Below are 12,389 nucleotides of genomic sequence, written 5' to 3' on the forward strand. Positions count from 1 at the left end.
ATAATATTGGTGTTCTTACATTCTTGCAAAGCCACTAACATATCTCTTACCTCTTTTCTCCCACTCAATATCCTATCTTATCTCACTTTCTATACTCACATTTTTTCTATCTATTTTTTATATTTTTTTCTAGAATTTTATATAAATTTTATAAAATGTATATAAAATTTTATATAAATTTTATAAACCATAGCCGATTTTTTTATGGGTGATTATGGGATCGAGTTCACTTTTAGTGATTGAACCCCATGTATAGGCAATGTATTGTACAGTATCCGATTCTCGACGGTATGCCGACTTTTGGTTGTGCATTGTATACAGTACTCACAATATAAGGAACTGTAGATATCAAAGTATACTATCCCAGGGACACCTATGATTATAGGGATAGTAGAAGCAATATTAGTGGCTACGTATTGCGCCAGTTGCCGAGTTACAATGGTTCAAGTTGTGACAATGATTCTTGATGGAAGATGTAATTAAATAATTCACTGTGTCAGGGGACAGGAAGCCAGAGTGTATTCACTCACGTTTGGCTTTTATCGAGGTCCCCCCTTCCCCCAAGGCAAAACTACAGACCCCGCCCAGGATGCAACCCCACAACAAGCTGACTAGCTCCTGAGTACGTACCTACTCATTGCTAGGTGAAATGAAATGTGCTCAACTATTTCTGTCCTGCCTGGGATTCAAACCCGGAATTCTCAATTGTGCGTCGAGAACAAACCTGACTGTACTACCGGGACCCTACTATGATCAGGTTATAATATCATTGGTTACTTCCTATCAGATGCTCTCATAAGTATTTATTATTGTATTTTTTGAGTATTTAAATGAGCTGTGCTGGCCTTTTCATTTTATTAATTTTTCTGTCTTCCATTTTCATTTCCTTTCCTCTTTTACATTTTAGTTCTTCTAGAATCTCTGTTTTCTGTCTCCATCTACTTTTCTGTTTATTTTATGCAGACTAGACTGTGCATTCTCTTTGCACACTTTTGCCTCTCAGTGTATGTCAGTAGGAACAGCTTCACTTCACTTAGTTAATATAAAACCAATATTTAAGATACAGTACTGTAATATACTTCACCAAATATTTCAGATGTTGTTTTAGTCAATAAAATTTTGATGTTTGGCGGTAATTGATGCCTAAAATGCCTGAGGAATGTTTCTTAATTTGCCACTTTGCTAATATTATGAATGGTAATAAATATACTAATCAATTTGTATTTTTCTATATAGGGTTGGCGACCCAATCAATGCTCATACATATACAGAAGAACTCCTCCAGAAAGCTGAAGACAATGACTTTGATGCTTGTCAGAACTTGCTAGAAAAAGGTGCCATTGTTAATATAGAGGATGAAAAGACTAAATTAACAGCTCTGCATATAGCAGCCAAGAATGGGCAGCACGATATTCTTAATCTTCTCCTAACTAAAGGTGCTGACTGCAATGCACAAGACAATACTGGACATTCTCCATTACATCTTGCTGTCACAAAGGATTATCCTTTTTGCTGTGAAATCCTTCTGAAATGCACTGATTTGAAAGTAAACATACAAAATAAAACTCTTGACACCCCCCTTCATCGTGCAGCAAAAGAGGGAAGAATACACATATGCACAATGATTCTCCAACACAACAATATTGAAATAAATGTTAGAAATGACAAAGGAATGAGTCCCCTGCATCTCGCTACTTTGGAAAATCACGCTGAAGTAATAAAGCTTCTAATAGAAAATGGTGCAGATTGTAAGATGCAGGATAAGTATTTTCATTTGCCATTACATTATGCAGCTCAGAAAGGGTTTCCAGAATGTTGTGAAGTTCTTTTATCAATTTGCAGTGATGCTGATAAAGAAAAGCAGTTGACTGTAGTTCTGAAGGATAGAAAAACACCTCTCATGTTGGCAGCTAAGGGAGGTCATCACAAATGCTGTGCTAAACTGGGAAATACAAGCATAAATGCAGTGGACAAAGAAGGAAATACTGCTTTGCATTATGCTGCAATTGGAGGATTTGAAAACACAATTGAATTGCTTCTTACTATGGGAGCAGAACCAAATACACAGAATAAAAAGAGAAAGGCCCCAGTACATGAAGCTGCAGGTAAAAAGAAGTCCAGCTGCTTAAAACTCCTTAAAGATAACTGTGCAAAATTCGATGTTGTAGATGAACAAAACAGAACTGTTCTTCACTATGCAGCTGAGAAAAATGCAGAAGACTGCCTTCAATATTTGTTGTCTCTTCCAGACTTGAAAATACTTGATAAAAAAGATAAAGAAAGGTGTACCGCACTTCATATTGCTATAAAACGAGAATCTGTGGAGTGTGCCCATATATTACTTAAGAGTGGTGCATCACCAATAGAACAGTGTATTGGAAAAATGACACCACTTCACTTGGCAGCTGACAAAGGATATACAAGTCTGTGTGAAGTACTCCTTGCCAAAGATATAGTACAAGTTAGTCAGGAGAACGGAAAAAAGGCAACGCCGCTTCACTTAGCAGCTCTTCATGGATCAGTAGATGTATGCCAAATGCTCTTACGTAAAGGTGCTCGCCTATCAGCAGTTGATACAAATGGCCGAACAGCTCTACATATTGCAGCTAATAAAGGCTGTGGTAGTGTGGTTAAGTTTCTTACCAAAAAAGGCATAACTCAACGGACTAAAGATGATACTGGTTCCACTGCGTTGCATCTTGCAGCATCTGAGGGATCACTGGAGTGTTGCCAGCTGTTGGTTGCCAGTGCTAAAGCTACATGCAATGATATTGATCATAATGGAAAATTACCTTTTGACAGAGCTTTTGAAAAGAAACATGACTCTGTGTTTCGATTTCTTCTTCTGCAGCTGCCTTACAAAAAAGATGAAGAAAAACGGATGGCTTGTCTTCATGAATATATAAATATAGCACTGGAGGAAAACAGATTGTAAGTACTAAAATAAATTTGAAACATACACAAACACACACACACACAAATGTACACATACTGTATTTTGAAAATATTACAAAATCCTGTACTGTATACTGTACATGAAATTTATTTTTATTTAGTAGTTTGTACTTATACAATATCTGAGAAGCATATGTGGTATTAGGAGGCATGAGTAAAGAATACAAATATCATGAAATTACTTTTAGTGCTTGACAAAAAAATCATCAGATTGAGATGGTGGTTGTGTTGATCAAATGGATAATAGAATGAAAGTACAGTATGTAATTATCAAAAGGAACCAAGCCATAATAGAATGGAAAATAATGTGTATCTGAGTAAATCTGATGGTAGCAGGAGAAAAAGGCCAGGAAATGGACAGACAGGTGTTAAAGAAGGCAGGGATCAAGAAGTGTGAGCAGTGTGCAAGTGGCAGGAACAATACTAAATAACAGCAGTGTGTGAGGACGTTCTGAATGGATGATATATATGACAACTCGTGAGGAGCACTATATACCGAAGTTTAATAACATATCTGTGGGGTGCTGCTGTAGAAAATTTGCTTGAGTGGTGATGGTGTTAGTTCTATATTGATGCTGTTAAGAACAGAAGATATGGTTAATGTAAGGGTGTCATTATATATTATTTATAAGCCCTCTTTTTCTGTATTGATATCCCATCTTCTACTCATGCATCCCCACCCATGAAAGGGAAAAATGGGGTGATGAAAATGTATGTATGTATGTACACAACAGTTTTCTAAGAAATTTAAAGACCTCTTAACAACTCTTAACTTTGTTTTACAAAATATTTATTCATATATTCATCATATTTATTGACAAATGGATGAGTGGCCATAGACATGTGCAGAATATTTTGCAAAAGAAAATTATTAATACAGTGCAATTTTTATTAATGAAATAAGTGTAATTTTGTATACCTTTATTTAATTAGCAATAACCTTATAACATTGTAATTACTGACAGAACTGTGGTTGAAGCAATCATTGATAGTTCCTGGTGGCAAGCTGGTTTTAGAAGTAAAAATGAGCATCACTGCCAGAATTTTAGACAGCTTGTTGAATATCATCCAGGCCTTGCTCTAAAGGTGCAGGATAAGTGTGTCGATCGTTCCAAATCTAAAACAATTTATGACTTCAGATTTTATGAAGACAACTACTATATTCCAACAGGTACAATATATTTCTATTTGAACGATGAATATATATACAGCACTGTATAGTAGATGTAGCCTAGTTTGTGTTTATTTTAGACCAGTAGTGTAAATTCATATCATTTACTTAATGTGTTCCTTATTCTCGTTCCTTAGCCTCAAGCAAGACCGATGAGAGTCCATTTGAAAGTGAAAGTGGAAAGGTACATCAGAATGCACAAACATTCACCCAAGATGACCTTGAATGGAAGAACAGGCATCCCTTGACTCTTATGGTGTCTCACAGCCGACACCAGCTACTGAAACACTCTTTAACAAATGCATGGCTTTTACATAAATGGCGGTCTTACATCTACCTCATCTTCCTCGCCCTACTCCTGCTGGAGCTACTTTTTGTTGGTTGTTTAATGGCCTTCATGGGAAGTACAGAGTAAGTATTAACGTGTATATAATTAACTATCTGTACGATTGTTTAAAGTATATTTCAAGTCCATGGGGACCTTTGACAAGCCGTCAGCTTCCCATCTTTGTCAGGGCCACTAGAGATATAGTGGCTCTGATAAATTCCGGTGTAATGCCAGCATATGCACACTAAAAGTAGTTCTGTAAATCCAGTACAGTACCAGTACAGTACTATACAGTGGGGAAACCACGGCTCAGGGTAAACTGGACTCCTTCCCTCTTTCCTATGCAATTTGTTCCACTAGAATTATTCTATTTCTTCCAGCTGCAGCCAATCTAATGATCAGAAGGAAATCCTTCTTGTCCATCCAATTTTCTGTTTGACTTCATTCCATTAAATTAGGTTCACACTCTACAGTATAGTACCAATATTAATTTTTTCCAAAAGTTTTCAAGTATATTCCTATAACTTTATATCATATTGCATATGTACTATTTAACTTAGCAGTTGTCATAGTGATCTTGTCTGTATATAAAAATGATTGTTGAAATGGCATGACATGAATTTAACTTTCTTTGCCAGATGTATTGTTATACCCTATTTAAAATACTATTTACAAAACAACAGATGCTTACCATTCAGCACTAAATTATTGCAAATTTCAATGTTAAACTTTTACAGTAACTGGAGCCACATAGAAACACGGTGTAACTTGACCAGAGAGCAGTTTTGTAGATTGTCAGAAACATGGCAGGAGATGAAAGAACCAACCTCCACACCAGACACTCTCATTGAGGGTTCACTGTCTAAAGAAATTTCTGAAAACTTTACATTGTTGCCCGATAATTCAACAGGATCTAAACTTCAGTTTATGAAATGCAATGAAGCAGTTCCAGTAAAGCATGGAGTATTTGTGTGTCTACTGATCATAACGTCTATCACTCTACTCCTGGAATGCAACTATATGTATAGGGTAGGTTTTGGTGGCATTATGCTCTTTTAATGTTTGTATTGATGGATTAATATCAAAGATTTTTGTTTTATATATATTTGTATGCATTCTATTCTACAGGGATGCATAACATATAGTAGTAGGTTGGTTGCATACAACCTCTGAGTAGCACAATTGTAACTGATTTGTGACACAATACCTTCCATTGGTTTTATTCAATTTATAAACTGTAGCCTATTACTATCTCCTTCGGTGGTTATAATAGGAGCTGCCTCGTATTGGCCAATAAGCCTGCTGCAGTTCTCATTACTACTATCCCCTACACCTGACTTTCCTCCTCAGCTCTCTCTTGCCTATTTATTGCCTGTCCCTACCTCCTCATCACAATCGACTTGAGAATGGTTCAGGACGGACCGAAACGTCGTCGTCCCTTCAATTTCAAGTGTGTGGTCTGGTCAACAAACTGTAGCCTATTTTTATGTCTTACTTTTTATGCATTACTATTTAATACTTTACTTTATTAGGGGGAACAATTTAAGTAATAATAATTACTTTGCTCTTTAGAAGCATTTTTGAAACACATATACACTTAAATTAACAAGGAAAAATATTTGAGGGGTAATACAGTATACCCATAGTTATCTGAGGGCTACTATCTCCAATGACCTCCAAGGATGTTCTCAAGCTTTATTTAAAACTAAAGCCCTATCTTGGTACTGAGGGCTTTGGAAGGAAGGCTTCCTTCCTTCCTTCCATGGATATATTTCCATATGGATGAAAACCATCTCATGTTGTCTGTTTCTTGTTGACTCTATCTTCTGATAGATATGATTTGTGAACTTCATGTTCTTCGTCACAAGAAGGGGTTTTGTTACTTTTGTCCTGGGAATTGCATTGTCTACAGCCTTCTTTGTTCTCTTTTACTAAAAAATACAACCTTAGGATAGGTTGTAATAATATAATATATTTGCCCGAAATGCTATGCGTATTAGTGGCTTTAGGTATTGTATGTACTAGCTCTATCTATAAATCCAACATTGTTTGTAACTCTTCATCTATGTATGTACTTTTCCTGCATACAAAATTTAATTTAATTTTAATTTAATTTAATTACTTAAGAATGAGTCCTCTGCTTTTTGTACAGGTCTTTTGGTTGTGGTCGCTTAGTTGGTCCAGCTAGGGTTACATCATGCCCCTCTGTTTGGTTACCACAGTGTGGCATTACTGTATTTCCATACTGTATTACTCATGTTTCCTGAGGTGTTGGTGTCAATTCCCTTTTCTTTGTCCATTGTTCCAAGGTCAGATTTTCTCAAATTATCCATCGGGTGGTCCAGTTCAGCCAGTCTTATGTGTAGCTATGTACGTATATATGAAAATATCCTGTTATTACTGTACTGCTGTCATTGTCAAAATGTCTATGGATGATAATTAAGCTTGGTTCCTGGCAAAGTAGCAGAATAGCAGAATACTGTATTGGCTGCTCATTGCCTTCTGGATGTTCCTCATCAACACTGGGCCTTTGTGGCACTTTGATGCTTTTCCAGTTACTTTATTGTGTTAATCTATCCCCAAGCCTTGGATTTTTATCCCTCTCACTCCACAGGTTAGCCCTCCATCTTTGTGCCTTTAATAATTTGTTTCTGTTAGCCCAAAGATAGTTTTCTTCCAAAGCATAATTGAGAGTATGTTCCAAAGAGCTATCGAGGGCCAACCCAGAAATCAAGCTTCAGTCGCTATCCCTACCTTCCCTTCTTTGTGGTGGAAATTGAAGGCAGCACGTAAGGCAAGCAGGCAGGTTCAACCCTTGAATGACTTGAGCTGCCATCTGGTAGTGCACTTGGATACTAAAGCAGTTTGTTGACACTGGGTAAACTATGTCTTCCCTTGATTCCATCTTCATTCTCTCTTTAATTAAGATATAAAGTTTGTTTTGCTTTGCCTGTACTTTTTAGGCAATTTGACTTGGTTATGAGGTTGATCTCAGATCCCCAGACTCTCCTAACATCTTTGAGCCCACCAGATTCTAGCTTTAGTTTTCAGAAGACATGTATTTCTAAAGGTCTGATAGTTTTGTGGATATCTCTATAGCACCAGAGCCATTGCACTGGGAAGCTACTGGGGCCATTCCAAAAAGAGCATTTCATTGCATTCAATGGTTAATTTTTGGTTTCTATTCTTTTCATATACTTTTTGGCAATAAAGAAAAAATATTTTTGCCCCATTATGTGGTGAGAACTATTTATTACTAATATTATAGAATTATCTATCTTTTCTCTTGTCCAAAATACAGTGCTCATTATAATTAGGAGCTTTTATAGTCTACTACAGTATTGTACAGTGCTCTAATTATAAATATATATACTCCAAGCACATAACATTATTATAATGTTTCCTTTGACAAGCTGCCGTCTTTTTGTCCTTGTCAAGGCCACAAGGGTTAGTGGCCCTCAGGTAAATCAGGTAAATAATTACTTGATCTTTATAATATACAAATTGCTTTTTATCTATCTATTTTCAATACTGTAATTTAAAATCTTTGTTTAATTTTTGATTGTGGATAATTGACAGTACCTTCAACAAAATAATATGATATAAATACGATATAGAATGTTGTTCGTTGGGGCCATGGCTCAGAATACACTCCTGGCTAGGAGGTAAACATGGATTTGTTAGATCAAGGAGTGACAAAACTGTAAAGAGTAAACATGGATTTGTTAGATCAAAGAGTGACAAAACTGTAAAGAGTAAACGTGGATTTGTTAGATCAAGGAGTGTCAAAACTGTAAAGAGTAAATGTGGATTTGTTAGATCAAAGAGTGGCAAAACTGTAAAGAGTAAGGCAGGAGTGTTGCATAAATCATAACAAAGATATTGGGTATAACCATAAGGTATCTTTCTTTTGGTAATATAAATTGTTTAATTAATCAGAAACCCCTAACATGTGTAAAATATTAATCAATTATTTTTTATGGTAGCTGAGGAATGAATACTTGAGTTTCAACAATCTGATGCAGATCTGCCGTTTAATATTTTCCATTATCATCATAGTACCAAGAGGACGCTGTGAATTTGATCATCACATACTTTATGTAAGTTAACTACAGTGTACTGGGTTTGCTGATCAGTTTACTGATCAATACAATAATCTTAAATAATAAAGTACTGTACTTTATGGTACAAGTACAGTACTTTAGTACTAACAAGTACAGTACTAAAGTACTGTACTTGTATGGTCAAATTTGCTATGAATACACTAATAATTAACCTGATGATTTGTCTGCATTGCTGATAAGATAATTATGAAATAGCCAAACAAATACAAAATAAAAAATGAAAGTAACATTTTGACATCGTGAACCCTTATCAAGATGTAATGACTATATAATGGTACAGGATGGAATGTAACATTTTCACTTTAATTTTTTTGTTTTAGCCACATCGTTGTGACTTATTTGTTGCATATGAATCAAATGCAGTTATAAATGCAATACTTTGTGTTCCAGGTTGAACACTGGCAGTGTGGCATCCTGGCACTGCTGGTGGCATGGCTGCACCTCATCAACATGCTCAACCAGTTACCCATGCTCTCAGTTTTCATGCCAATTACTCAAAGCTTTCTTAAGAGCTTTTTCAAAGTGGTATTTTATATTGCAATGCTTATATTTATCTTTGCATTTATTTTCCATTTGTTACTAAGAGATCAGACTGCCTTCTTCACAGTGCCACAAGCCATGGTAAAGACAATAGTGTGGATGCTTGGTGATCTTGCCTATGATGACACTTTTCTTAATGATGATCACCAGCTTGTCTACCCAGTGATGGTGAACCTTCTCTTTGTGGTGTTTGTCACAACTATTGGTGGGTTTATTGTCAACTTAGTAATTACTCAGCCCTCCGAAAAGCTTGATAGCTTCCGAGACAAAGCTGTCTTTTACAGAGCAGCATCTCGGTGTACACTTTTCCTGAAACTTGAGATTTGCTTTCCCTTCTTTCGTAAATACAGAACAAGAGGCACTTATGTTGATGAAGAAACTGAAGTAAATGGATACAATGTTCTGACAAAGAAACTTTTGTTGCTAGACAGTAAAGAGGATGCAGAAACAGAACCAACAAACCCTTTACAGTTACAGCTGGAAAACCAGCATCAGCAAATCAATACTTTGTTGACTCTTCACATGGAACAGAGGGAGGAGATACGAGATCTCAAACACACACTCAATCTTATGGCTAAATCTCTGCCAGGTTTAAATCAATCACAACTTAAAATTTAAGATCATAAATCTTAGCAGTTCTGATTTGCTATGATAAATTGTATCCATCTACATACCCTGTCCACCAGGTGATTGAATGCCTCTGCATCCTGGTCTCAGACACCAGGCCTCCACTTACAAATGTTAACAAGCATAGTCTGGATGCAAATGTAAAAATGAAGGTTATATTGTATCTATCTATGCAATAATGTTGTTATAGAATTTGTGCATGATGTTCTTTGCTGGAAATTATAGGTATGGGAATAATGAGCTTGTCTGTGCTCTACCATCAACCATATTCCAGCTGTGAACTCTCTTGAGTGGCCGTGAGAGAAGTCTTTAAGTAGCCTTACAAGTCTTCCATCAATCATTCCCTCATGTGCAAACCATCACAGCACTGCACAGACACGTCCCAATTCTACTGTGCTTTATTCATTATCATGTTTTCTACTTTGGGGCTGGAATTCACATTATAGTGAAAGGCCAAAGATCCTCACTAAAGCAGACACCCACCCAATTACCATGTCTTCCATGCTAATCACCAACATCACACTTCGGAAAAACATTCACAACAGAACCCTACTACAGTGCTTCCATTGGGTTGTCATTTAAATATACTACATGTCAACATTCACTCCTTAACAACTGGTTCCATCAAACGTAATTTCCCTCCGTGACTTCAAAAATTTCATGTCATATTAAAAAAAAAGCATGATAGTAGTAAAATCATAAATTTGTTGGAATACCTTACATTCCACTACATTTTGTTTCCCTAGATTCAGATACCTGAAATATGGGGTAGGATGTAACAATCAATTGAGTGAAGCACAGAAACATTTATTTTCAACTACATATAGGGGGCACCATAATCTTGCCAGTCCTTAAGGCCTTGAAAGGTCTTAATACAGTCCTGCTCATAGTATAGATTCTGTAACTTATTGTTATGATACCATCCTCTCTTTCTATTTTTTAAATTTTTATTTATAACCATAAGATCATAAGGTTATAAGATTTATAACCAAGAGTTCTTACATTCTTGAAAAGCCACTAGCATGCATAGCATTTTGAGCAGGTCCTTAATCCTAATTTTTCCCTGGAATATGACCTGCCAAATCGTTTAACAACCAGGTACTCATTCACTGCTTGGTGAACAGAGGCAAACAGTTGAGGATTGGCACCTGGTCAATCCTCCCCGGCCAGGATATGAACCTATGGCAAATTGTTCGTGAAGTGCAGGGCAAGTATTTTACCACTGTGCCACGGAGACAGCTTGAATTTTCAGACTGCATACTTTATACTGAAAATATGCTTTCAGATTTCCACATGGAATGGAAATCTGGAAATCTTCTACCACAACCACTTTCACCCTAACTTTAACTTCACACCCAAGTGCCTTGTTACTGCACCATGTAGCTGTTACATGCACCATTCATTGTCCTAACACTATATAAATATCAGAGGTCCATGTTTGTTCAACACCCTCCCAGCGAGTATAAGAAATATTGTTGGAACAAACGTGGATGTCTTCATGAGAAAACTGGATAGTTTTCCTCAGGAAGTGCCGGACCAACCGGGCTGTGATGGATGTGGGCCTGCAGGCCACTCCAAGCCTGTTAGGGTAATCTCTCACAAGACTTTGGGAGTAGAACACCCAGAACTCCATCCAGGTACACTACTCTTCATTTACTAAAAGGCCTACTCCCTCTATCACTTTCACTCCTCTTACAATCCTTAACTAATTCTACTCTGGATTCTTGCTTTCTCTAAGCTAGCTTCTAAGACGTATCACACCAAACATTCCCACCTTAAAAAGTTTCACCACTGCCATCTTCATTTGTTTGCTATAACAACATTCCATAAAACCATATTACCTTGTCTTTGTCTTAAGTCTAGGCAAGAGGGAGCCCTAGAATAAATGCCATTTCTTCTTTTAATGAGGAGAAATTTAGATGGGTCTACAGCCCAATCTCTCAACCCCTCTGTTGCAAGTAACATATGACTGTTTGCACCACAAAGTGGTAAGCAATGTCATAGCATCCCTTAATCATGTTCAATTGTAAATGGTAAAATTTCTACATGGTTGAGATTTTAGGAATTTCCAAATACAGTATGTAGGAAAATCAAATATAAAATGTGCACATTAAATGAATACTATCAAAATGTATATTAAAATATAAACCAGGTAAACATTTCACCTTTAAATGAACAAATCCACAAGGGCCATGATGAGGGTTCGAGGACTAAGGCGCATCTGGGAACATCCCGTGCATAGGTTCGAACCCTCATCACGGCCCTTGTGGATTTGTTCATTTGATATTTTTCACCTTTCACCGTGTATTTCACCTTTGTTTAGATCTGTTCTACTATATGCACCATCATTTCACATTAATAGATTTCTCTCTTCAGTTAGTAAAAGACAAATTTTAAAACTGCCTATTTCATTGTCTTTTCACTTATAGTTAATAAAAGTTATAAACATTTATATTAAATTTAATTTTCCCTGGAACCCAATTCTAATTTTCTCAAAAGATTCTTAAAATTATTTTACATGGTAGAGTATAACTCCAGTGTCTCCAGGAATGCATCCTGTGTAAACACATGCTGACAAACATCAAAATCAGGGTAGATTTAATTTTTTGATAATGTTTCACCAGTAAGAGCTTTATTAAATCAA

At 36.4% G+C, this 12,389-nt stretch overlaps 1 protein-coding gene across 2 annotated transcripts in view; it reads left to right on the top strand.

Moving 5' to 3' along the window:
* The window catches only part of LOC123763590 (transient receptor potential cation channel subfamily A member 1 homolog), a 24,021-nt gene extending 11,817 nt beyond the window's left edge, over window positions 1–12,204 (top strand). For both annotated transcript variants that reach the window (XM_069304567.1, XM_045750780.2), the window contains 6 exons: window positions 1,237–2,931; window positions 3,921–4,126; window positions 4,264–4,537; window positions 5,192–5,483; window positions 8,441–8,554; window positions 8,969–12,204. In XM_069304567.1, the coding sequence (XP_069160668.1) occupies window positions 1,237–2,931; window positions 3,921–4,126; window positions 4,264–4,537; window positions 5,192–5,483; window positions 8,441–8,554; window positions 8,969–9,736 (3,349 nt within the window). In that variant the 3' untranslated portion in view covers window positions 9,737–12,204. The remainder of the gene's footprint in view (window positions 1–1,236; window positions 2,932–3,920; window positions 4,127–4,263; window positions 4,538–5,191; window positions 5,484–8,440; window positions 8,555–8,968) is intronic.
* The last annotated feature ends 185 nt before the right edge of the window (window positions 12,205–12,389 follow it).

This window comes from Procambarus clarkii, chromosome 52, assembly GCF_040958095.1.
Source record: "Procambarus clarkii isolate CNS0578487 chromosome 52, FALCON_Pclarkii_2.0, whole genome shotgun sequence".
In the NCBI taxonomy this organism is placed as follows: domain Eukaryota; kingdom Metazoa; phylum Arthropoda; class Malacostraca; order Decapoda; family Cambaridae; genus Procambarus; species Procambarus clarkii.